Source organism: Chionomys nivalis, chromosome 1 (genome assembly GCF_950005125.1).
Source record: "Chionomys nivalis chromosome 1, mChiNiv1.1, whole genome shotgun sequence".
In the NCBI taxonomy this organism is placed as follows: Eukaryota; Metazoa; Chordata; class Mammalia; order Rodentia; family Cricetidae; genus Chionomys; species Chionomys nivalis.
In genome coordinates this window covers 25,687,628-25,713,715 of record NC_080086.1, presented here as the reverse complement: position 1 = coordinate 25,713,715, position 26,088 = coordinate 25,687,628, and the positions used below count along the sequence as shown (strand labels likewise).

The 26,088-nt window shown below is 49.0% G+C and overlaps 1 protein-coding gene across 1 annotated transcript in view; it reads left to right on the top strand.

Annotated features, from left to right (window-relative positions):
* The window catches only part of Vwf (von Willebrand factor), a 155,276-nt gene that overhangs the window by 85,821 nt on the left and 43,367 nt on the right, over positions 1-26,088 (top strand). Inside the window, exons 19-32 of the mRNA XM_057772108.1 lie at positions 3,139-3,242; positions 4,633-4,771; positions 6,714-6,848; positions 9,570-9,716; positions 13,104-13,244; positions 13,401-13,514; positions 14,932-15,088; positions 15,505-15,663; positions 16,550-16,685; positions 19,115-20,493; positions 22,188-22,304; positions 22,392-22,532; positions 22,824-22,967; positions 24,459-24,623. Coding sequence (XP_057628091.1) covers positions 3,139-3,242; positions 4,633-4,771; positions 6,714-6,848; positions 9,570-9,716; positions 13,104-13,244; positions 13,401-13,514; positions 14,932-15,088; positions 15,505-15,663; positions 16,550-16,685; positions 19,115-20,493; positions 22,188-22,304; positions 22,392-22,532; positions 22,824-22,967; positions 24,459-24,623 — 3,178 coding nt within the window. The remainder of the gene's footprint in view (positions 1-3,138; positions 3,243-4,632; positions 4,772-6,713; positions 6,849-9,569; positions 9,717-13,103; positions 13,245-13,400; positions 13,515-14,931; positions 15,089-15,504; positions 15,664-16,549; positions 16,686-19,114; positions 20,494-22,187; positions 22,305-22,391; positions 22,533-22,823; positions 22,968-24,458; positions 24,624-26,088) is intronic.

The following is a 26,088-nucleotide window of genomic DNA, read 5'->3' as shown; positions in this document are numbered from 1 at the left end:
AGCCAGGCTCACAGGTCTGTGATGGGTATACGTTCATGTTGGTTAACAGGCAAGACTTCATTAAAAAAAACTTACAACGTGAGACATCCCGCAGGAAGTGTTGTTCATACGTTAGTGGGAGTTATCCGATCAGATCACTGTCCTCCTAATCGACATGCATTTGAACTCGGCTCCCCTGAGCTGTGAATACTGATGGAGCAGGGCCTTCTAGGGCAGGTGAAGGCAAACGCGGGACACTGGATCTGTATGGCGCTGATGTATGGTGAGGAATAAGGGGCATTTCCAGAGAAGGGCGACAGAGAACTTCTTTCTGCCCAACTGTTCTTGGGACTGACTGAGGACAGTGTTCTCAGCTTGGACAATGCTTATTGAACAATTGCAAGTTGGTAACCCACATGGGGGGCAGTTCCTGCCACAGTTTCTTTCTTTCTTTCTTTCTTTCTTTCTTTCTTTTTTTTTTTTTGGATTTTTTGAGACAGGGTTTCTCTGTAGTTTTTTTTTTTTTTTTTTTTTTTTTTTTTGGTTCCTGTCCTGGAACTAGCTCTTGTAGACCAAGCTGGCCTCGAACTCACAGAGATTCGCCTGCCTCTGCCTCCTGAGTGCTGGGATTAAAGGCATGCGCCCAGCTCCCTGCCACAGTTTCTAAAGTCTTCTAAGGGCTTTGTAAGTCTTCTCTCAGTACCACTGTTATTCGTGAAGGACATGCTGGGCAGAGATGGGTCTTCATGCCAAACAATGACTTGCCCCATGGCTCAGTTATGGGCTGTTGACCTGACTTGCCCACTTCTGGGCCACTTCCCTCCTCATTCCCTGCACTTCTCCTTTATTTCTGTGGTTCTCAGTTGCCAGGGTTTTTTTTTTTTTTTTTTTTTTAAGGCTTTGGGATTCTCAGGAAGTCAGGAAGTTTCCACACAGTGCCTGGGAACCCTTCCTCTCCTTTCAGGTCATGGACTGCCTCCTTGCTGGCTCCATTGTATGGAATGCTGAGATTGATCTTGGTGCTGCAGCTTGCCAGTTAGTGTGCTCTGACTAACAAGTCAGGGCAGAGATGAGAGTGCATAGCCGTTGCGAACTCCAAGGAGGGCGGTCGTTAGCACTCTGTGGGGTTTGAGTGTTACGGACATTGAAGAGGGCTGGGCACATGGATCTATCTAGGAGAAGTGGGAGCAGAGAAATCCCAGACCGAGATGTAAGCATAGCCAGAATGCCCACCAGGGGACCTGGGAATCCCTCGTCAAGCCTACTTGCAGTGACAGGCGGAACATGTCCCTCAGTGGTGAGACACCAGGTTATCTATCAGGGCTGTGCTTCCCTAAAGGCTTGTTGCTCATCTCCACTAACTGTAGGAATCTACGTGTGTTGGCCATTCTTAAGGTAGCCACTAGGTGAAGACTTCAGACTGAAGTCTAGCCCGACAAAGCTCTGAGGATGAGGGCTGAGTCTTTATTGTGAACCTTGGAAGGCAGTGAAGGGAGGTTTGAGGTCCCACCTTGCCTCTGTCAAACTGCTGCCTTCTTTGCTGGTCTCCTAAGTCCCTTGTATTCTAAACACCGGGGTCCCAGGCTTAAGCACTACCAAGAACACAGTGGGCTGGCATATTCCTATTTCTTTGGACCAATTTTGCCCCATTGTTTAGAGGATGTGGGACACAGGGACACCTCCTGAGGCTGATAGATGTGGTGCCAAGTGGAGAATTCTCCCCATCGCCCAGTACATGTATATGTGCATCCACAATTTTAACCTACGGTTCTGATGTGGAAATCCTTTGCACACACATATCCCAGGGCTTAGTTTCACCTGCAGATCTAGAGACTCAAGCTTGCAGGGCAGTTCACCAGATCGCTGGAGTGAGAATCTTCTAGACCAGGTACCTCTCCCTGCCAGCTAGGTAGTTCTAGAGCCCAGCAGCTCCGGGCCTTCACCTAGGATCAAGAGAGGGTAACGGGAGAGTGTATGATCAAAGAACATTGTATCACATCCCAGGGGAGGTCCGGCCAGTCAGTTCGGGTATCCAAGGCGGCTTCTTGGTCGATGTGGCAGTGGGTCACGGTGGGGTTAGGGTAGGCTCGGCAGTGTTTCTTAAGCCCACTGAGCCAGCAGGCTGGTTTCTTTCTCCACCCACTTGTCCTTGGCAGACCCGGGATGTGTAGCCTGCTACAGAGTCACTTCCTGAGGGGGTGAGGAAGGAGGGACAGAACCTCTGTGGATAGCACATCAGAGCATCAGGACTGGAAAAGGTGAACTTAGGAGGAGGGTCACTGATGTGTGTGTCTTGGACACACTTTGAGCCGGACTTTGATATGTCTCCTCTGCCTAGTCTTCAGTCTCTCCTCCAGGGCACTAAATGCTTATTAATTATCATCAAATATGAGATCCATTTAAAGCTATCAATATACTATCTACTTGTCAAAGAACATTTGGGGAAAAAATTAAAACTAGAAAGGAAAATAAACCCAGACTTCTTTATCTCATGGCTCACTACCTGGGGACAGCCACCCTATTTCCTTCTAGCTTTGGTTAGTAACGGAATCTGTATTACATGCACATAAAATTGGAACCATATGTGTGCGCAGTTTTCCTCCCCGTTTTAAGCCTAGCAGCTTAGGTGGGCATTGCTCGCCTTCTTAAAGAGTTCTGTGAAGGACCCTCTAGTACCCCACAGCAAACCAGCTTGCGGGGTCCCTTTGGGACTGCATCATTTGCCTGCCTCTGAACACTTGACTCTTTCCTTTCTCTCCCTTTCCGCTCACTGGTAAATAATTCTCCTTTGGTCTCCACCCGTAACTCCCACGTCCCCTGGAGCCATCTTTTGTGCGGCATGCCTGAGCCTGGGAGATGCACTCCTGGGGCTTCTGACATGGGTTTCTGAAGTCTTTGCAAATGTGTCCCAGGTTGTATCACCCAGCAGGACAGAGGCAATGTGTGTCTGGTTGACAGGGAGAAACAACGTAGAAGGTGCCTGTGTCTGCCAACACCCAGCCTGGTGTTGACTCTTGCCCTAGCTCGTTTGTTGCTGAGGTTGCCCTGGGCTCAGTCCCTCTCTTCATGTTAGGCTCCTGTCAGGCTTGATTATGACACTTCTGCAGCAGTGATAGCAGTCCCTGTGGCTCTCGACATGCTTGATTTCTTTTCCTGTAGGTCCGCCATGAAAACAAGTGTGTGGCCCTGGAGCGGTGTCCCTGCTTCCACCAGGGCCAAGAGTATGCCCCAGGAGATACGGTGAAGATCGGCTGCAACACCTGGTGAGCCTCTGGGTATGCCCTGGGGACCAGTCATTGAGGTGACCTAAGGGTCTGTGGGACACAGGACTTGTGACACTTGTCCTCACACCCTTGAGAACCTGAGTGCTCTTGTCCTGACTCTGCCTCTACTTCCCCATCTGTCAAATGCCCCTTTCCATCCTTCGCTTGGCCACGCACCTGCTCCCTACAGATGGGCAGTTCTGTTCTCGGAACTTCTTCCACAGAGGCGTCCAGTGACCAGGGTGGGCGGTGGTGTTGGAAAGATCCTCTCAACCCTCCCTCTTCCTTTCTTCTTTTTTTTATGTTTTTATTAGTCATACAAAATAATGATTTCATTAAGTCATTTACATACATGCATAGGATATATATTTTGCACGTATATTCTCCTGTGTCACCGTCTCTTGTCCCTCTCTCTGCTCTTACTGTCCCTTCCTCTCCCACAAGTATTCCCTCTTCTACTTTTGCATCCTTTAAATAAATCTAGACCCTGCATACAAGAGAAAACATGGTAATTGTCCGAGTCTGGCTTAATTTGCTTAACACGATGATCTCCAGGTTCCATTGTGCAAATGATCCATTTTGTTCTTCTTTAAGGCTGAATTTCAAGGTCCATCTCTTCCCCTATCCCTGTGCTGTCCACGAGTGTCCTGGGAGTGAGGAGGCAGTGGCGGTTTCCTTCTGCCTTCTTGGTTATCTTTTACTGGCTCCCCTACACTCACCCCAGCTTCTACTCTGGCTGTAGGCAATCTTAGGGGCCCATGTGGACAGAGGTCAGGGAGCCATGAGTGCCTGAGGTCTGAGCTCACCACCTCTGACGCATGAGCGGGCTTCCCTAGATCGGCTCTGGTTAAGGGCAGCGAGGGGTGGGACATGTGGCCAGCAAATTTGTATAGACATAAACACATAACTACACACGCAAAACCGCTCCTGACAGACTAGCACACACATTCAAATTTCCAGCCTCAGAATGTCCCTGCTTCTTCATCTTGAGATGGCTGTTGGTCTGTCTGCGAGACAGTGACCCTGTGGCTAATCTCAGGCACTCTGCAGCTTTTAGGGTGAGTCCACACTTTAGCGAGTCCACGGCAGGTGGCATAGAGAACTCCCACCTTCCCTTCAACTTCCTGGATCACCTTGGACACCCGCTTCACGCCATACCTGCTTCCTCTTTGGAGCTAGAGAGCAGCATGGCCTCCCTTTCTCCTGCAAATCCTGTGTGAGGCCTGTAAGGCCCAGGCTCCTTTCACAGGCTGCAAATGCTTAACTTCTTGAAGCTACCTCGGTGTCTATCTGGCATCTTCTTGTCCCCCACTGCCTCCTTGTTCCCAGAGACCCGACTGAGCCCCTGGCACTCAGGTGCAAACCAGCAACACGCGATTGCTTTTCCTAGTGTCTGCCGGGACCGGAAGTGGAACTGCACGAACCATGTGTGTGATGCCACCTGCTCTGCCCTTGGCATGGCCCACTACATCACTTTTGATGGACTCAAGTACCTTTTCCCTGGGGAGTGCCAGTATGTCCTGGCGCAGGTGAGACCCAGAACAAGGGGAGGAGGGACAGTCTGTATCTAACAGAGCAGGACATGCTGGCTGCAGTCTGGGAGTTACCTGATCAGATTCTGTCTGTAGGAAGAACTTTGGGGTTTGGTTTTTGTCAGAGTAATTTCTTAAGCCCCCAAAGGGTACCTGAAGGTCTATTGAGTTTAAGAACAGAATTTAATTTTCTGAGCTGGTTTGGTGTGAGGTAAGGTATAGATTAGAGAAAGACAGCTCTTCAGTTTGGTGGACACCTACACCAGGATTCGTGGGGAGCTGATCCTGGCTGGGCAGAAGGCGTCCTTGCATGGTCCCTGGAGGGCGTGGCCTGACTTATGGCTCTACTGAGACGTGCCACCATTTTTATCTCTATCCTGGTCAGCTTCACATAGTGAGGAGGGGAGGTTGGGGTCACAGGTGCCATTCAGCCCAGTAGGAAGAATTTAGGACATCTTAACTGGTGAGTCCCTGCCAGCCCGTGTGCCTCCTTCTCCCCGCTTTGTGGGTTGCTGTGAGTTTTTCTTGTTGGCCGGCACCGGCTGGTTTATCAAGGAGGACGAGCGCTTTCCTCAGAGCTCAGCCCTGTGTGCTCTGTGACACACTGAGCTGACGCAGCTCCTGGGGTCTCTGTTCTCTGGGGGAGGTGGCGGCTGGAGTGATCTGAAGGTAGGACTTCAAAGCCCAGGACGGGGCTGCAGGACATGTGTGTCAGGCATTATTGGTAAACACGGTCACCATGTGCAGAGCACGCTTGGAGGGGGTGGAACTTTCTGGGGCACCAGCCAGGCTGGCCTCACGTACCCCAGCTGGCCCAGGAAGATAGTGTGTTGGGAAGACACTGTGCGCACACCCTGAAATGGCTCTTCTGATGCCTCTGGGTGTTTCCCCTAGAGCTTCCCCACAGACTCTTTGCCTGAGCATCAAAAGACAGGGTGGCACCACTTTCAAGGGTCAGCCTGTCTAATGACTTCCAGAAGCAGTGGATTTAGGGATGGCGTTACTCACTCCCTGGCACCCCTTGCCTGGCAAGCGTGCGGAACTACCCTGTTTTCAGAAATTCTTTTTCAGATCCTGTGTTGGCTTTCTTCCCCCACTTTGATCCTCTTCCTTCTCCTGGGGCCTTTCCTGTGGGAGGCATCATAGGCTTAGCTTTCTCCCTGGGAAAGCCAACTGGGGACAAACAAGACAACACCTGCAGCCTTGTTCCGCTTCTAACCTGTGTGACCAGGAACCAGCTCAAGCCATGTTCACCCAGCGGTGCCAGGAAGTGGACTAATGCTCCCTTTCAGACACAGGGATGTGTTTTCTGTATCTCTGTGTGTGAGTACGTTTATGTATGTGTATGCATGTGTGTGTGTATGGATACACATGAACACATATACATTTTATAAGTATGTATGCATGCATATATATGTATGTATACAGGTGTACACCTGTGGATACATGTTTACTTATGATATATATAATATATGTGTATGCATGTTTATTGTTGTATGCTTGTGTAGGTGCGTGTATATATATATATATGTGTATATGTGTCTATGAGAGAGCATATGTGTATGTGGAAGTGTATATAAATATGTGCAGGTGTTTGTACATGCATGTGTGTCCATATGTATATTTATATGGGTAGGTGTATGTTTATATATGTATTTGTATGTGGACATACATGCTGACTCCTCTAGCTCCCCATGTTACACTTTGTGTTCATTACCATGTCACTGCACTGACCATAGGTACCGGGATCATCTGTGAGGGCTGAGGTTGGACACATGGGCAAGTTTACCTCTGAACACCGTTCCCTGTCCCCCACGTACACAGCATATCTGGTGATATTCCTTGACATGTATTCAAAGACCCCCCCCAGAGGTCATGATATCATCTTTTGGTCTGGGACAAGGGATAATCTTTCCCTCCTGGTGCCTTCTTCCTCCAGGATTTCTGTGGCGATAACCCTGGAACCTTCCGGATCCTGGTGGGAAATGAGGGGTGCAGTTATCCTTCAGTGAAGTGCAAGAAACGGGTCACTGTCCTGGTGGAGGGAGGGGAGATTGAACTGTTTGATGGAGAGGTAAGTGCCTGTCTCCCCGCTTCCCTTTTTTTTCCCTCGCTTTATCAGGAGTGTTTACCCCATGTTCATGGAGAACTGTGCTGCTAGAATAGGCAGCCACTGTGGAGAATGAGGCCTAGCAGCATATGCAGGTCCTGACATATTATCCTGTGAGCAGAGCAATGGCAGACCAATACAGAGTGTGTGAGCCCATTGTGGTTCAAGTGTAGTCTGTGTGTGGGAAAGGATGGGCAGTGATCTCTGCCTATGTGCAAGAAGAGGCCATGCTGACTGGGGGAGGGGGCAGAGTGTGGCAGGTGGGAGGAGTTTCCCTTCCACGTACCGTGGTCACTCTTCACCACAGAGGGACAAAACCCGTAGTGGATGCCTGAAGTCACAGATAGTATAGAACCCAGTATGTTCTATTATATATATATTGGTGATGTCTTAGTTAGGGTTTCTATTGCTATGATGAAACACCATGGCCAAAAAGCAAGCTGGGGAGGAAAGGGTTTATTTGGCTTACACTTCCACATCGCTGTTCATCATCAAAGGAAGCCAGGACAGGAACTCAAACAGAACAGGAACCTGGAGGCAGGAACTGAGGCAGAGCCCATGGAGGGGAGCTGTTTGTTCCTCATGGCTTGCTCAGCCTGCTTTCTTATCGAACCCAGGACCACTAGCTCAAGGGTGGCACTGCCCATAATGGTGCCCTGACTAAGCACCAATTAAGAAAATGCCTTATAGCTGGATCTTATGGAGGTATTTTCTCAATTGAGGGTTGTTGACTGAGGTTTTCTGTCCTGCCTGGTTACTGGCCTCCCACCATGTCCCACAGCCATTTAGCCCAAAGAAATCACACAAAGGTCTACATTAGTTATAAACTGATTGGCCTATTAGCTCAGGTTTCTTATTAACTCTTATAACTTATATTAGCCCATTATTCTAGTATGTGTTAGCCACATGGCTCAGTACCCTTTTTCAGCGGGGCAGGTCACATCTTCCTTCTTCCACGTCTGGGCAGGACTGGGGAGGAATGGGCTTCCTCCTTCCCAGAATTCTCCTTTTCTCATTGACCTGCCTCTACTTTCTGTCTGGTTGTCCCGCCTATACTTCCTGCCTGGCTACTGGCCAATCAGCATTTATTTAAAACATAACTGACAGAATATAGACAATTGTCCCGCACCAGAGGGTTCCTCCTCTCAGATCACTTTAACTTGTGTCAGGCTGACATAAAACTATCTAGCACAGATGATAATGTTTGGATTATGAAGTAAAGAGAAAAAGGCATGAATCCTGGCTAATAATAAAATAGAGCAATGACTGCAATCTGTTGTGATGGAAGTTATTTGAAGCTTAATCACTGTTCTGGAATTTTCCATTCAATACTTTCATAATCAACTGAAACTACAGAAAACAAAACAAATGGTATGTGGGGACTACTGCGTGTGCATCCATCGAAGGGACATTATGAGGTGCTTTTTAGTTACTTTATGTCTTAAGGACATTTTTAAAAGATCATGTTATGCCAGGCATGGATGCCAGGGCCTGGGCCTGCTGAGCCGGCGCTCTCCTACCAAGCCACACCCCCAGTTCCTCAGATGAATAGGTTTGACAAGGTGAAAAAAGAAGCAGAACATGCAGATGCAGCCTCTGTATCCCGATAGCTCAAGAAGGGGTTAGGTGTAGGTCCCCAGGCTCCACCTCAGAGTCATACCTCGGTAGATCAGATGGAGCCCCAGAATCTACATTTGCACTGGTTGGTTGTCCCTCGACCACAGATCTGATTCAGCTGGTTTGGATATGTCCAACACTACAGACTCCTAAAGACTGGGTTCATTTGCTCCTGTGGCCCCTGCCTGCTCCCCGATGTTTTGTTAATACCCACTCTTGACAGCTGGGGACTGGAAGTACATTTTCTATAGACAGGGAAGAAAAACTGTCTAATAAGTGTGCCGACTAGGAGCCGACAGGGTCAACTCTATTTCAGAGTTCAGTTCCAGCCAGGGCAGACGATAGCAGTGAGCCTGCAGAGGTGATGGCGGATCTGCAGGGTGAGAATTTGCAGAGATGATGAGCCCCACATGAGGCAGGCTCCTCGGGAGAGGAGCTCCGTGAAGAGTGGCAGGTTCTTGGTCTCAGCCTCTGCACTGTGAACCTGACAGTCAGCCGAGTGCTCTGTGGTGACTTTTGAGGGTTTGTTAGTGGAGACAACTTGGGCAAGGCGAGAAGTTCAGGCCAGACTTCTGGAAGCTTCTGCCTGGAGCATGGAGCTTCACAATCCCTGTCCTTCAGTCTTGGCTCCTGATGGTAGTCACCCTGGAGAATGGAGGGTGGTAGGAGGAGTTGGGGGCTCAGTGTTATAGGTGGGTAGATTTTTCACCCAGGTGACTGATGTCTGAAATCATCGCCACATTAGAAAGCAAGCCAGGGACTGGTGTAGTTGACTGGCAAGGGTCAGAAACCCCCCATTCTCGTGAGGTAATAGGAAATGGGCTGGTGTGTTTCACGGTGCTCTCACTGCCATCTTGTTAGCATGGGAGGGTGGCAGGTCAGATGGACACAAGAGCCCAGGTGTGGTGCCGGCCTCAGGGAGTTCTGGTAGAAAGTGGCTGGTGACCCACGCAGGTCTCGAGGGCCAGCGCTGGTGCCAGTTGGCAAGGCAGACAGACAAGCTATGAACAGAGAGGGGAGCCCTGGACTCCAGCTTCTTTTACTTTCCTTCTGGGTTCCATCTTTCAGGTGAACGTGAAGAAGCCCCTAAAAGATGAGTCTCATTTCGAGGTGGTGGAGTCTGGCCGGTACATTATCCTGCTGCTGAGTCAAGGCCTCTCTGTGGTCTGGGACCGCCGCCTCAGTGTCTCCGTGGTCCTGAAGCACACACACCAGGTCAGCGGCTCTTCTTGCTCCATCTTGCCTGTGACTCATGTGACTCACGTAGTGACCTGCTGCCCATCCCCATTGTATTGGAAGACAGTGTTCTCTGGTCCAGCCTCCTTACTCCCCACACAAGGAGAGCTAAGCAGCCACGGAGGCTGGCTGCACACAGGGAGGACAGAAGTATCTTTAACAGTGTCTTGAATGGCCCAGCAAGGAACAATTTTGTTTGCCCAGGGGAGGGAGAACAGGAGTAGTCAGGGTGGCTTTTTTTTTAGGTTTCTTAACCCAAAGAGGCAAATTAAGCACATTTAATATTAAATCATTGCCATCCATTCTTGAATGTTATCTTATCAGCAAGCCCAGGCTAGAATACATGCTCACATGCACGCATGCATGTGTATGCATATGCATGCATGTTCATATGTATGTCGGTGTATGTGTGGGCATTGCTGGAGGGCAGCCAGTGGGCAATCTCGGGCATCATTCTCAGGAGCCATCCACTTTGTGTTTTGAGGCAAAGTCTTGCACTGGGACCTGGGATTTCTCATCAGTCAGGCTGGGCTAGTGGACCAGTGAGCTCTGGAGACTTGCTATCTCTGCCTCCCTAGTGCTGGGGTCACATGTGCACGCCACTATGACTGTCTTTTTTATGTGGGTACTGGAATTGAGCTCATGTCCTCATGCCAGTACGGCAAGCATGTCACCATTTGACTTACATCTCAAGATCCCAGGTTAGCCCTTTTTGGGAGTACTTTGTTAACCTGCTGAGGATCTCCTTACGATGGCATTTGTGTGGGTTTCCACACTTGGGGCCTTTGATGGTATTACTGTAAAACTGGTGTGATGGTGACAAGGGGCTCTGTTTATTTTTGTTGAAAGTGCTGTCTATGTCTAAATTGTTTACGTCAGTGAGGGCTGCATGAGGCAGTCCACTCCATTTCTAGAAAGGTCTAACAATCCTGACTAAGTTTCTACTCAATGTATTGGCTGTTCCAGGTACTGCAGGCATCACAGCAGGGGGAGAAATCAGGTGTGTGTGTGTGTGTGTGTGTGTGTGATCTCATGCTGCTGTGACAAATCGCTACGGACAAATGCAGAATCTTTAAACAGCACAAGTGTATTACATTTTAGTTCTGGAAGTCAGAAAGTTGGTAGTGTTGCATTCCTGTGGAGCTTTCAAGGGACAAAGACACTTTCTTGATTCTGGAGTCTGGCTGCACTCCTTGGCTTGTGGCCCCACCTCCTGTATTCAAAATGAGTTTCTATTCAGTAGTATCTTCAGGCCTTCCCACCTTTCCATGCTTCTGTTGGTCACAATGCCTTGCATACTCTGCTTCTTTCTGTCTCCTTGTTAGACTCCATGGTTACATACAGCTCACCTTGATGGCTCAGGACAATTTCCTATCTCAAGATCTTAACCTAATGGTACCAAGCTCCTTTGTCTTGGGGATTTCCCCATGTTCTGAACACTCTAAGTTGAGTACTTTATGAAGGAAAGAGGTTTATTCAACCCTTTGGTTGTTGGAGGCTGAAAGTGTAGGATTGGGTGGTTCCATCTGTTTGGTCTGTGGCAAGCATTGGACTGGCTATGGCAGTGGGGAATTAAGGGGCAGTAGACAGGGAAGGAAAAATGGCTACATACAGAGGGGTCACATATGAGAGAGGGTCTCAGAGGGATTCAAAAATCTTATTTTAATTAAAATTCATTCTATCTATCTATCTATCTATCTATCTATCTATCTATCTATCTATCTATCGTATAGTTGTGGACTCTATCTATCTATCTATCTATCTATCTATCTATCTATCTATCTATCTATCTATCATCTATCTATCATCTATCTATCTATCTATCATCTATCTATCTATCTATCTATCTATCTATCTATCTATCTATCTATCTATCTATCTATCTATGGGTGTGGGCATGTATGTGCCATGCTATGTAGAGGGCAGAGGACAACTTAATTTCCTCCAGGTCTCCTGAGTGGGTTCCAGGGATCGAATTCAGATCACCATGCTTGGCAGCTGATGCCTCTGTATCTGCTGAGCTACTTTATCTCCATTTCTAGGAACAAACAACAAGAACAAAGCTCTTATGGTGTGGGAACTGACTGGGGTCCTTTGAGAATGACATCATCTGTTCTAAGGATGACATCACCAGTGACCCAATTGCATCTAACTAGGTCCCACCTGCTAAAGGTTACACCACCTCTCAGTGTCACACTGGGGCCCCAAACTTTCAGAGAATAAGCCTTTGGGGGATCCAACTGCACACGGAAACCATGTGAAAATTGTAGTCCTGAGTGGGGTAACAGTCACAGTTCTCGGGTTCAGGATGGACATCTTTGGTGGAGCCAACAGTTTGCTTTCCATCACCACAGTGGAGATTGTGTTCTTATGGGGACATGACTTTAGACAGGTTAGCTTGGTGAGCCCTGTCTGATGCAGGAGTAGAGTCTTCGTGGAAGAGAGGGAGTGAGGATTGTAAACACCGGGGGAGAGAAACTGCGGGTATGGAGTAGGATGTACAAGGACCCCAAGGTGGCTGAAGTTTGGAGAGTTTGACCAGGGAGACAGGTGGGTGAAGAGGAGGGTTTTCATTACTGAGGACTCAGAGAGGCAGTGGCTATGCTGTGACTTTTGTTCAACCGGGAACCTTCTTACATGCTCCAGAATGACTCACACCTGTGCCTATAAGCCAGTGCTGCAGAAACAGATGAAGTCATCTCCCCTTTGTTCCAGGACTGGGTTCTGGCTGTGTATGGAGAGTAGGGTGGGTAGGTGGTCACCATCTTCCCAGGTCCTTACTTGATGGTGGTCAGGCTTGTGCCGAACTCAGTGTGCGTGCCTGGCATGAGAGGTGTGTAGTTAGCCCTTCCGTGATGATCTTTCTCACGCTGTAGAATTTTAACCTGTTCTCCTGAACAAGCTGCGGTTCTCTGGCTAAGGGGACTTCCTGTCTGCTGCAGAGCAGGGCTGTCCTGTTTCCTCCTTAGTTCCTTCTCTCACCCATGCACAGTGGTGCTTGCTCCTATTTCAGCTTACAGTCTGACCAGGAAGGCTGATCATTCACAGAGGGACCCCAGGGTCAAGCTCTCTGCTGCCCACCTCTGCCCTTGACCATGAGGCTTGGGCACATCACCTCTCTCTGTGTCCTTGACTTTGAGATGGGTCAGTGCGGAAGTGTAGGCAAAGGCTGCGTGAGGACAAGACTTTGCGGACCTCCTTCTTTCTTCCCTGGGTCTCTCTCTCTGTCTGCTTCCTCTTCCTTCCTCCGTTTCCACCTTTTCTTCCTCCTCTGATGATTTCTGACTCCTTGGTCACTGGTACCTTCTTCCCCCAACTCAGAGAGTGTGCCAAGGTTTACAGTGTGTGTCCCCACCCCTCACTCAGGATCAAGTGTGTGGCCTGTGTGGGAACTTCGATGGCATTCAGAACAATGACTTCACTAGCAGCAGCCTTCAGGTGGAGGAAGACCCTGTCAACTTCGGGAATTCCTGGAAAGTGAGCTCACAGTGTGCCGACACGAGAAAGGTACCTCTGGGGTCTGTGCGGATGAAGGGTTCCCTTATTCTCATGGCGGCTGTGGCGGCAGGAGCTGTAGACAGTGGCAGAGTTGGGCTTTTGGGCTGAGTCCCTTCAACAAGGCTGCCTGATGTTCGGCCTCTCTGGTACTATCTCCTGTTCCAGCTGTTGCTAGATGTTTCCCCAGCCACCTGCCACAACAACATCATGAAGCAGACGATGGTGGACTCATCCTGCAGAATCCTTACCAGCGACATCTTCCAGGGCTGCAACAGGCTGGTGAGGCTTTGTGGGTGGAGGGAGGCAGAGTGGTCAGAAGGTTTGTGACTTCCTTGACTGTGAATGTCTAATGTGAACACTACCTAGGCAGAGCCCTGAAATGATTCCTATTGAGAAACCATGGTAGCTTTCTTGGCTTCTAGCTGAGGGGGAGCATGGGTAGTTTTTGAGGAAAGGAATGGCTGGCCAAGTACTTTTCCATACACAAGAAGTCTCTTGGTCTGAAGTTCGTTCTCTTTGCATGTATCCTGCCAGAGCCAAGGAATTCCTTTCCTTGTCACCAGACCAAATCAGGACCCCCACAACCATCAACACACAAGAAAAGCAGCAAACCACTTCTTCAGTCCCCAGTTCTCTTCTCATACTAACTTTTCCTGGCCTTAATGCCAGTGATTTTGGGGGTCCTTGAATTTTTGGCATCTTTTTATTCCTTGGTCTCAAATGAGAGTGATGAATTCTCTGGAGTTAGATGGACTTCTTTCTTTGGGCATTTGTGTGTGACACACTTGCAAGCACAAATGCAGGCACATTCACAGGCATGCATGTAAGTATGTGTGATGATGCGTACACAAATACACAGCCATGTGCACACACCTGTGCTATGCAGTATGATGAACATAAGGAGGATGAGTTGAGTACATGTACCTCAGATCTTCAGCCTTCCAGAGATTTCCAGTCTGCCAGAGGTCTATGGTTTGCTAGTATCCGCATTGGAAGAAGGAAGACAAGGGGAAGGACTTGGGGTTCATGGGATGATGAAATGTTCTGTGAGCAGCAATTCGTTGGCTGATGAATTCATTTCCTTCTTAACTACTTTAAAAAGCCAAGAGGGTATAGTAGCATGTTTTGGAGACAAAAAAGTAAAGCTGTCAGGTCAGTGTGACTGATCATGCTTGTAGGCAGACACGCCTCCCTACAGGGAGACTTGGGTTCAGGGACTAAGGGAGCCTAGCCAGGCCCTACTGTCTAGCAGAGCTGCCCCATAGCTCCTGGGGGTGTGTGTGTGTGGCAGCTTGTGTATTCTGATTCTTTGCTGCATTTTGCTTGCTGCATTGAGGCAAGGACAGAGAGTGACCAATCTGTGTGTGTTTATGCAAAAATACTCCACACTCATGGTTACAGGGAAGGACAGGCAATTAGGCAGGTAGGTGGGAGACAGCAGAGGGAGCCTTCTAGCAAATTCTGAGGGCATCTCAATATGCAGGAGGGGCTATGAGCCCTGCTTTCCTTAGTATTTCTTAGTGGAATCCAGATTAGAAACAAAGAAATTTTTGCCTCTTCATCCATTCATTCTCTAGGACCCATGTTCTACATTTCCTTGGTGCAGGAGCTCCCCACCCCATCCCTAGCACCCTAACCATAAGCCAGAGTTCTCACCCCAGGTTCAGGTTGGGGCCATGTGAGGTTCTTTTTGTAGGTGGACCCTGAGCCATACCTTGATGTCTGCATGTATGACACTTGCTCCTGTGAGTCCATTGGGGACTGCACCTGTTTCTGTGACACCATCGCTGCCTATGCCCATGTGTGTGCCCAACATGGCCAGGTGGTAGCCTGGAGGACGCCCGCACTGTGCCGTGAGTTCCCAAGTCCTACAGTCTCAGATGCACCTTCCTATAAGTCCCTAGGCTTGAAGGCCTGTGGGGAGGACGGGAGAGCACTCTCAGGGTGGAGAGGGCTGGCCCCAGTGCCCTGAGGCATGGGTGGAGGGGATGAAGCGGTGGGGTGAGAAAGTTTATACCAAAGGAATAGTGGAAATATGGGAGTTAAGATGGTGATGAAGGCATCTCTGTAAGAGTGAGGGGGACACGGATGCTGAAAAAGGTTAATATGGTGACAAGAGTAAGGAATTCACGGTCAGACTGAGTAGTGTCGTGGAGTCAAGATGGCTATGCAGAGGCTTCTGGAGAAATCCTGGAATAAGGGACACTGTTGTGTTGCTGAGGGTCACCTGGCGCTTCCAGGGTCACCACCTCTTTCTCTGTCTCCACAGCCCAGACCTGTGAAGAGAGGAACATTCGGGAAAATGGCTACGAGTGCGAGTGGCGCTATAACAACTGTGCGCCGGCCTGCCCAGTCACCTGTCAGCACCCCGAGCCTCTGGCTTGCCCTGTGCAGTGTGTGGAGGGGTGCCATGCTCACTGCCCACCAGGTGAGGCCTCTCCTTGGCTTGAGCAAGATGGAGGAACGGGCTCTTAGGTGTATGTATTCCTTCTGCTTCAGCTTGGCCTCCTCTGTCCAGGGGTGCCCCCTGCTGCCCCATCCCTGGACCTCAAACAAGTCCAGTTGCCTGGATCTTTGTATCAAAGCCAGGCCGGCTCTGAGTTTTGCCACGTCAGGATTGTCTCACCTACCCTTTGTGTTCTGATACCTGTGTGCTCTTCCACTTAGCTTCACCCCATTCCTCCTGAAAATCCCTTACATTTGTGGGTTTATCACATAGAACAGTCAATTTTTTCTTCCCTCCCTCTTTCCCACCCTCCCTCTCTCCCTTTCTCCTTCCTTCCTTCCCTGTAGAGTCTTGCTGTACAGCTCAGGCTGGTTTCAAACTTGTTATCCTCCTGCCTCAGCCTCCTTGGTTAAAGAGACACCACTTTCCAGCAGAACTTGCTGCAGTGGCGGCAGCATTCTGGTCGATGCAGTGATGGCTAGTAGGTGTGAGGAAAAGGCCTCTTTATTTTACGAATTATGCTTCATTTACATAGAAGTAGCCTCATGGCATGTCGCGTTAGACAGACTAGCTCTAAAGTTATTGAGTTCACTCTTGAGAGGAGCTAGCTGAGCCCAGACACTCCCCAGCAGTTTGGAGATAAGATTTCATTTGTCTTAGGGCTTGGGAAGGGGAGAGATGTGTAGGAAGCCCCATCCCAGCTTCCCAGAGGGGCAGACAAGGCGCCAAAGAAGAAGGATGCTTCCTGTGTGGTGAGGTGACCACCTGGGAGCTTAGAGAGTGGGTTTCTGGGACAGGTTCCTTCAGTGGCAGGTGGACCTACCTGATTGATATGAGAGGTGGGCTCCTAACGTGGTGTGTTATGCAGGGAGAATCCTGGATGAACTTCTGCAGACGTGTGTGGACCCCCAAGACTGCCCTGTGTGTGAGGTGGCTGGTCGACGTTTGGCCCCTGGAAAGAAAATTACCTTGAACCCTGATGACCCTGCACACTGTCAGAATTGGTAAAGCAGAGTTCTTGACTGGCTGTTCCCCATGCTGGCTCTCAGAACCTGGGCTCTGGAAAACACCTCGGGGCACCATGGACTGAGGCTGAGCTTAATTAGCTCATCCATGCACCCATGCACCTGTGCATCCATCCATCCATCCACCCACCCACCCATCCATCCATCCACCCACCCACCCATCCATCCATCCACCCACCCACCCATGTATCCATCCATCCATCCACCCATCCACCCATCTATTCATCAACCCATTCACCCACTCACCCATCCACTAATTCATCCACCCGCCCACTCATCCATCCATCCATCCATCCATCCATCCATCCATCCATCCACCCACCCATCCACCCATCTATCCACCCATTTATCCACCCACCCACCCATCCCTTTAGTGTGCTGTTGGGTTTGTTTCTGGAGTCTGATTCTCTTTCTTTAAGAGATTCTGCCCCCTCCCCAGTATTTCTTAAAGACTTTTTGTTTTGTTTGTGGAAAATATGCATTTTGGGAGATGGAATATAATATCCCAACACATGTATGTAGTATGTATGACCAAGCAATGATAGTTAGTATAACTACCTGTAAGTGGGCATCACATCCAATCTGAGGACGAGTATCTATGGATATTAAGCATTTTGGGAAATCTGTGAATGTAGGAAGAAAAAGAGAGATGGGGTCCTTGGCCCTAAGTGTAACACAAGCATCTTAGGGCTGTGGTCCAGGCCACAGAACGTGGCTTTTCAGAGCTGAGAGGGAAGACAGTCACTGCTACCTTGGGCTCTTGCTGGAACAAACTCTGGGAACCTGGCTTTGGGGAGGAGAGGAGTTCTGAGGCGGATTCCTGGGCTTTCTGAAGTCCTGCCCTTAGGTCGGGAACATTTATTAAAATGCTCACACAGTCAGCACCACTCCCTGACACCAATCAAGAATAATGGGAGCTTCAACTTGAGAACCTCAAGTCACTGGGGAGGGGCTGTGGCCACAGCTGCCAGAGCCAGATCCTGCCGCCACCATCTGCACAAACAAGAGCAAGCACTGCCCAGGGTGAATTTTCTAGCAAACACAGGAAACCAGAAAGTATGTCACTCATGCACCGTTAACCAAGGATGGAGGCAATAAATCGTAGGATTAGGAGGAAGTAGGAACTGACTTCCCGGTAAGATCCCACACAACTTCATTGTGCTGAAACAAACCTGAGGAGTAAGGAAAGGGTGTCCACTGCAAGCTTACTTAGGGTGTCCAGCTCGAAGGGCGCGGAAGCTCCAGGCGCCTCATGTCTCTTCAGCTGGCCTGCAGAGAGGGGCAGCTGTTACTGCCCACGATGTGCGCAAGTTTCAAGGTTGGGGACATTGGCTGGCAGTGAGACCATGGGACCTGCTCAGGGTTTAGGGACATGGCCACCTTCTCAGATTTATTGTAAAGGCTGAAGACCAAGGGTGCAGAATGGAGGAGACCCCCATCCTGTTCTAAGCCCATCCTGTGGGGATCCCCACCATAGCACATCTTCATTTTCTTTGTGCACTGGCCTATTCCTTTACTTTCTAGAACACGACAAAAGGCTACAGTGGTTGGAAAAGGCTGAAAGGTTGTCTGGTACTCTAGAAATTCGTGGACTAGGTGATGATTCAGCACAAACTGTGGGTATCCTGGGGCGGGGCTGAGGGCTAGCCACTTCTTGGTAGACACTCCGTGTTCACCATCTGCCTGTGGGCAGAAGAGATGGTGGCACTGCTGTCACTTCCCGGAGCCACCACACCTAGCCCTCCTATGGTCTTTTCTTCTGCTAGATGAAACAGCGGGGTTTTAAACTTTCATTCATCTTTCTAAAATCTTCTTACTCTAGTTTTTTTCTTCTTTTCCTTAAGGCCCGACATAATTAAACACACATCAAAATCCATACAGCTTAAATTCTAATAACATCTATAATGGTTTCTAATGTAAGCCATTTATCTCCAGTGGAACATTTACAAGTTCCGGCATGTGCCAATACTTTAGAAAGATATTTGTCCTTGGAGAGACTTATAAGAAGGTTTGGATTATAATTAAATATTAATATGGTTGGAGACATAGATTGGAAAGAAGTCAACATTAAATGGCTGTGGAGGGCTTAGAACAACAAAGACTGTTTTTCAGTTTCTAAGATGGATTAAAGCTTTAGGAAGGCTCTGCTTCCTCCCCTTTCTCGAGCGGGTGCATGCATCCGTGTGTGTGTGTGTGTGTGTGTGTGTGTGTGTGTGTGTGTGCGCGCACATGCACGCATGCTTGTGTATTGAAGACACATCTGGGAACAAATGTCAAAAATGATATCTCATTAGGGTGAAAGGCACTCAATGGGACCAGATGGGAGGTTCTATAGTGGACCTGTGAGATGGTCCTACCTGCCCACTGGTTCTTCCTGAATTATTTTGGTTTCTTTCCCTCTGCCGCAGTCACTGTGATGGTGTCAACCTTACCTGTGAAGCTTGCCAGGAGCCTGGAGGCCTGGTGGTACCCCCAACAGATGCCCCAGTCAGTTCTACCACCCCATATGTTGAGGACACCCCCGAGCCACCTCTGCACAGCTTCTACTGCAGCAAGCTCCTAGATCTTGTCTTCCTGCTGGATGGCTCCTCCAGGCTGTCCGAGGCTGAGTTTGAAGTACTCAAGACTTTTGTGGTGGGTATGATGGAGAGGCTGCACATCTCTCAGAGGCGCATCCGTGTGGCGGTGGTTGAGTACCACGATGGATCCCATGCCTACATCGACCTCACAGCCCGGAAGCGCCCCTCAGAGCTTCGGCGCATTGCCAGCCAGGTGAAGTATGCAGGTAGCCAGGTGGCCTCTACCAGCGAGGTTTTGAAGTACACAATGTTCCAGATCTTTGGCAAAGTTGATCGCCCCGAAGCCTCCCGCATCGCTCTGCTCCTAACTGCTAGCCAGGAGCCACCACGACTGGCCAGGAATTTGGTCCGCTATGTCCAGGGTCTGAAGAAGAAGAAGGTCATTGTGATCCCAGTGGGCATTGGGCCACATGCCAGTCTCAAGCAGATCCGCCTCATTGAGAAGCAGGCCCCCGAAAACAAGGCCTTTCTGCTCAGTGGGGTGGATGAACTGGAGCAGAGAAGGGATGAAATAGTCAGCTACCTCTGTGACCTTGCCCCTGAGGCCCAAGCCCCTACTCAGTCACCCCAGGTAGCACAAATCACTACGGGTCCAGGGATCCTTGGGATTTCATCACCTGGACCTAAGCGGAAGTCCATGGTTCTGGATGTGGCGTTTGTCCTGGAGGGGTCAGACGAAGTTGGTGAAGCCAATTTCAATAAGAGCAAGGAATTCCTGGAGGAGGTGATACAGCGCATGGATGTAGGCCAGGAGGGCATCCACATCTCAGTGCTGCAGTATTCATACAAGGTGACCGTGGAATACACCTTCAACGAGGCCCAGACCAAGGACGAGGTGCTGCGGCACGTGCGGGAGATCCGTTACCATGGTGGCAACAGGACCAACACGGCGCAGGCCCTACAGTACCTTTCTGAGCACAGCTTCTCTCCCAGCCAGGGGGACCGGAAGCAGGCACCTAATCTCGTCTACATGGTCACAGGGAACCCTGCCTCAGATGAGATCAAGAGGATGCCTGAAGACATCCAGGTGGTACCCATTGGGGTGGGTCCCCATGCCAACCCACAGGAACTGGAGAGAATTGGCTGGCCCCACGCTCCCATCTTCATCCGAGACTTTGAGACACTTCCCAGAGAGGCTCCTGACCTGGTCCTGCAGAGATGCTGCTCCAGGGAGGGGCTGCAGCTGCCCACCCTCTCCCCCACTCCTGGTACGCTGGTACCCTGTGTGTGATGGCCTTGGCACTGTGTGCCTCGTCTGGGTTCTAGTGCTAACTTCCTAGCTCACAGCCCTGCCTCACCCTGCCTGTGTTTCTCCTTTTCTTCCAGGCAGAGAGTTGAACTGTTATTCCTTGGGTGAGAAGGATCTTTTCTTATTGCCCAGGCTTGTAAATTCAGTGGTAGTAGGGGTCCATTGTTAAAATTTAAATAATACAGGGAATGCATAGAAAAATTCCAAGTCTTAATCCACCCCGCACCCAGTCCAGACTCACTTTCTGCCTGGCAGGTAACTTCTGCTAGTTTTGGTGATGGTTACTTCTCTTTAGGGTCACACTGATGCGTGGAATTATTCCAAGTAGCTTATGTTCTTGGAGGCAAAGCTGTGGGGCTGGAGTGCGGTCAGGAAAGAAGTGTAGATTAAACAGGCAGATCCAGACCCAGAGTCCAGAACTGCCACTCAGTGGCTAATGATTTTGGGCTTGCCATTCTCCTTGTCTATAAACTGCGGATAGTAGCAACTATTTGTGAAATGCTTGACACAGCACCTAGCAGGCGGTGAAGACGCAAAAAGTGCTGCTGTTGCTGTTTTTTTTTTCTTTGTTTTGAGTCAGGGTCTCACTAAGTGACCCTGACTGACCTGGAACTCTCCATGTAGACCAGACATGACTCAAACTCACAGAGATCCTCCTGCCTCTGCCTCTGAGGGCTGAGATTAAACTGTTGCCTTCTTAATTTATACCAGTGTCAAAACAGTATCTAGTTTGTTTGTTTCTATGTTGAGACTAAAGATTGAACGTAGAGCTTGGTCTGAGCTGGGCAAGTGCCCTATCATGGAGCCACCCAGCCCTCTCTTCCTTTCCCCTTTGAGACAGGATCTTACAAAGCTGCCCAGACTGACCTGAAGCTCATGCTGCCCCAAGCAGGCCTTACAAGCTGCAGCACTCCTGAGGAGCTAGGGTGACAAGCTGGATCGCTACAGCAGAAGAACCAGCTGCCTTTACTGTCTCTCCATCCCTGCACTCAGTCTTGGGTTTTTGTTTTAGTTAGTTAATATTGTTTTAATTTTTTTCTGCTAATAAGAGAAGTAACTGTGTTGTTTGCCTTGGCGTTAGCATACGTTCTGTCTGTGAGTTTTCTCATGACATAGCTTCCTTCTCTTCCATGTACAGAAGCCACATTTCCATGACCCCTTCAAAGGTCACAAGCCTCTTTCCCAGTTCCACACTACACTGTGGAACTTATTTATCCAGTCTTAGAACCAATAACAAGAAGTCCATTTCTTTATTAATTGCTTTAGTTATTGTTTAGTTAATTCTCACAATCATGGGTCTTACAATGACATTTCATATATAGAGATTTCTGACTCCCTTGCTCCCCACACAGCCCCAGTTACTTTCCTGTTTTTGAGAGTGCAGCCCCTTCCTTCTATTTGCCGACACGGCAGGCCTGTGGGTAGTACTGGAATCTTTCCAATGTCTCTCAGTCTACAGAACTCAGATTCAGGAACTGCCTCCTCTGCCCCTCTAACTGTCCCAGTCCCATGCTGTGACCTCAATGGTAAATGCCCCCCTACTTGGTGGTGCCATGTGCTCAGTGCTGCCCTGAGGAGCCACTGGCTGTGCCGGTGGCTGATGGCTGCTCTTCTGTTGGCACTGTGTACTCATCTTCTTGTTCCTCTTGGCAGACTGCAGCCAACCCCTGGATGTGGTCCTCCTCCTGGATGGCTCCTCCGGTTTGCCAGAGTCTTACTTTGATACCATGAAGAGTTTTGCCAAGGCTTTCATTTCAAAGGCCAACATCGGTGAGTGATGCCCCCGAGGCTGCAGGTAGGAGCTGCTCTTCCTGGGGTCCACTTCCTTCTAAAGTCTCCCCTTTTCTCTTCTGTTAGGGCCCCACCTCACTCAGGTGTCCGTCATGCAGTATGGAAGCATCAATACCATTGACATACCGTGGAATGTGGCCCAGGAGAAAGCCCACCTACTGAGTCTGGTGGACCTCATGCAGCGGGAGGGTGGCCCCAGCCAAGTTGGTAATGCTGGACCCACAAGTTAGATGGAAAATCTGCGTTCTGGTTCTGATCTTGACTTTAGAGACCGGGTGATCTTGGCCAGTAACTTTAATCTTTGGCCTGAGTTTCTTCTTTTGGATGACAAGGAGCTAGATGGTCCCCTGGGTCTCTTTCTTGTCTCAAGTGTTGCTCTGAGTCATAACTGTTCATCTTTTGAATTCACCGAGGGTCCACTTTAAGCCCAATACTCAGCAGGTTTAGAAAACCCAATCCTTGTGTTCAGTCCAGACTTAGACCATTCTTCTCCCTCAGGGGATGCTCTGGCCTTTGCCGTGCGCTATGTAACTTCACAAATCCACGGAGCCAGGCCTGGAGCCTCCAAAGCAGTGGTCATCCTCATCATGGACACCTCCTTAGATTCAGTGGACACAGCAGTGGATGCTGCCACATCCAACCGTAAGTGTCTGGTGCTCAATCCTGAGATCCCGCTGAAAGGCTGGAGGTGTGGGCAGGTGGGCGTTCTTTCTCTTTTTCCTTTTTTCCCTCCTCTCTTGCAGTGTTGGGCACTTAACCCTGGGCCTTGCAGACATTAGGCAAGCACTCTACTACTGAGCTGGGTCCCCAGCCTTTCCTTTTCACACTCATCCCCTTGAGTGATCTCTTTCAGGGTCACGGGTCTAAAAAATATTTATGGATCACTGACCTTGACATTCCTGTCTCAGACTTCTGACCTCACTTAGCCTAGATCTGACAGACAGTTCATCAGTAACTCTACTCCTGTTTCATCCCAGCATTTCCTTCTCCTGTCATCTTTTCCATTCTTTGAAGTTATACAGGTTAGAAACCCCAGCCCCATTTGGGGTCCCCCCTTTCTCTCAAACGTAACCAATCAAATAGCCGAATCTTCAGAAAATACGGAGACTCATTCTACTGCATGTCAACCCTACCACCTCTCACCCAAGAGACAGGGACAGCCTTCTAAGTGGGACCCCAGCTCCTATCCTCATAGCTTATCCTCAGCACGGCAGCTGTACAGACGAGCTCCTGCCTTCCCCCTGTGGTCTTGGCTTTCTGTTTCCTTCGGAGAAGATGTTGGGTTGGTGCTGTGGCCAGTGAGGATTTGCACACTCCGGACCTCACGTCCTCTCATGCATGCTCTATGTTCTGCTTCCACTCTGGCCTTTTATAGTTGCTACACTCGCTATGTGGGCCGTTTCTTGCCCAGCTGTGTTCTCGGCGCCTTCATGCCTTTTCCAGGCTGTCTTAGTTAGGGCTCACTATTGCTGTGACCGGACACCACAAACACTCTTAGGAAGAAAACATTTGATTGAGGGTGGCATCCATTATGATCATGACGGGGAACAGGGTGGCATGCAGGCAGGCAAGGTGCTGGAGCTGAGAGAGCTACATCTTGCAGACAATAGGAAGTCAACTGACTGTCACATTGAGTGAAACCTGGGGAAAAGACGTCAAAGCCCACCCTTACAGTAACATGCTTCCTTCAACAAGGCCACACCTCCTAATAGTGCCACTCCCTTTGTGGGCCATTTCAAACCACCACGCAGGTCTTTCCCCACGAAATGATTATTTTCCCCCTCTGTGCATTTCCCTTGCTTCTCATTTCATAGTTTCTTCCAAGCATCTATCTACACCGGAATGTGCCATTTACTAGTTTGTGTGTGCGCTGTTTGCATTCCTCTAGTGTTAGCTGTGGAGACAGGAGATGGGGGCTTTAATCTGCTTGGCTCACCGCTGTATCCCCTTTGCTGAGAAGGGAACCTGAGGAACAGGAGCAGCTCACAGCAAACGCTACCTGTGTGCACCTCTCCCTCACAGGCTTGCTGTGTGTGTGTGGCCTGCATCGCAGGGGCTCTGTATAGTGCTAGATGCAGTGTGCATGTTGTTCTCATCTGACCTAGACCCTTTCTCGTTGCTCGGCTAATTTAGGAGTGGCAGTGTTCCCCATTGGGGTTGGGGATCGTTACGATGAAGCCCAGCTGAGGATCTTGGCAGGCCCAGGGGCCAACTCCAATGTGGTAAAGCTCCAGCAGGTTGAAGACCTCCCCACCCTTGTTACCCTGGGCAATTCCTTCTTCCATAAACTATGCTCTGGTAAGTAGTCTGATATATGTTTTTTTCCCAATTCTTAGACAACTACTGCCACCATGACCACTACCAAACCAGAAAGCCAAAAAAAACCAAACTACCACTCCAATGACTCAAGGATGCTGATGCATAAAATTTAGTCTTAAATGAAGATTGCCATGTGGTTCAGAACTTTCACATTTCTGCTTGCTGAAGGTGTATACTGTCACCTCCAGGGGGCTCTGGAAAAGTTTCTGTGCACCATCCTGCTTTCTTGAAATGTCCATCTGACTTTTTAAGCAGAGGAAGCCCTAGCTTGTTTGTTCCTGTGACTTTGGTGTAAAAATTGGGAGATCTAAGCAAGGACCCCAGCATCCTACAGGTCTTGCTCCTATATTTGCTCTCATATATATATATGGCTTTAGAGTACACCATCAAAGCCAATATTGAAGCACCACAGGTTAAGTTGATTCTAGGTGAGAAACATGTTTTGTTTTCTGGGCTGGTGTATATATTAATGTAGTTATTATTTTTATAATTTATTTAACTTGATTTTATGTGCATTGGTGTGAGGGTATCAGATCCCCTGGAACTGGAGTTACAGATGGTTGTGAGCTGCCATGTGGGTGCTAGGAATTGAACTCAGGTCCTCTGGAAGAGCAGCCAGTACTCTTAACCATTGAGCCATTGCTCCAGCCCCTGTAAATAGTTTTAAATTAAAACCTTCTGCAGAGTTACAGACCTTTCCTTTAGATGGTTGCTACCTTGGCAGCAACCATGAAGTATATCTCTTTCAAGTTTTATGGATCTTGCTCCCCCCTATATCTACTGCTGGCAAGCATGAAATGAGATAAGTAAAAGTTACTGCCATGTGATAGCTATCATTATCATAATTATTAATTATCATAAAGTACGTCTGAAGGACCATAAGATTGTCACCTCCTTGTGTACTCATATTGTCAATGTGAAGCCCACTCAGATTCTTTTTAGAGTTATGTTGACTAGCATATGTTGTGTGTTAACTAACAGATGTTGCACATTGACTAGCAGATGTTGTACATTGACTAACAGATGTTGTGTGTTGACTAGCAGATGTTGTGTGTTGACTAGCAGATATCATGCGTTGTCTTGCAGATATGGTACATTGACTTGCAAGTGTTGTGCATTGACTAGCAGTTGTCATGCATTGACTTGCAGATGTCGTGCATTAACTAGCAGATGTTGTGTGCTGACTAGCAGATGTTGTGCATTGACTAGCAGATGTCATGTGTTGACTTGCAGATGTTGTGCATTAACTAGCAGATGTTGTGTGTTGACTAGCAGATGTTGTGCATTAACTAGCAGATGTTGTGCATTAACTAGCAGATGTTGTGCATTGACTAGCAGATGTGTGTTGATTAGCAGATGTTGTGTGCTGACTAGCAAATGCTGTGCATTGACTAGCAGATGTTGTGCATTGACTTGCAGATGTCGTGCATTAACTAGCAGATGT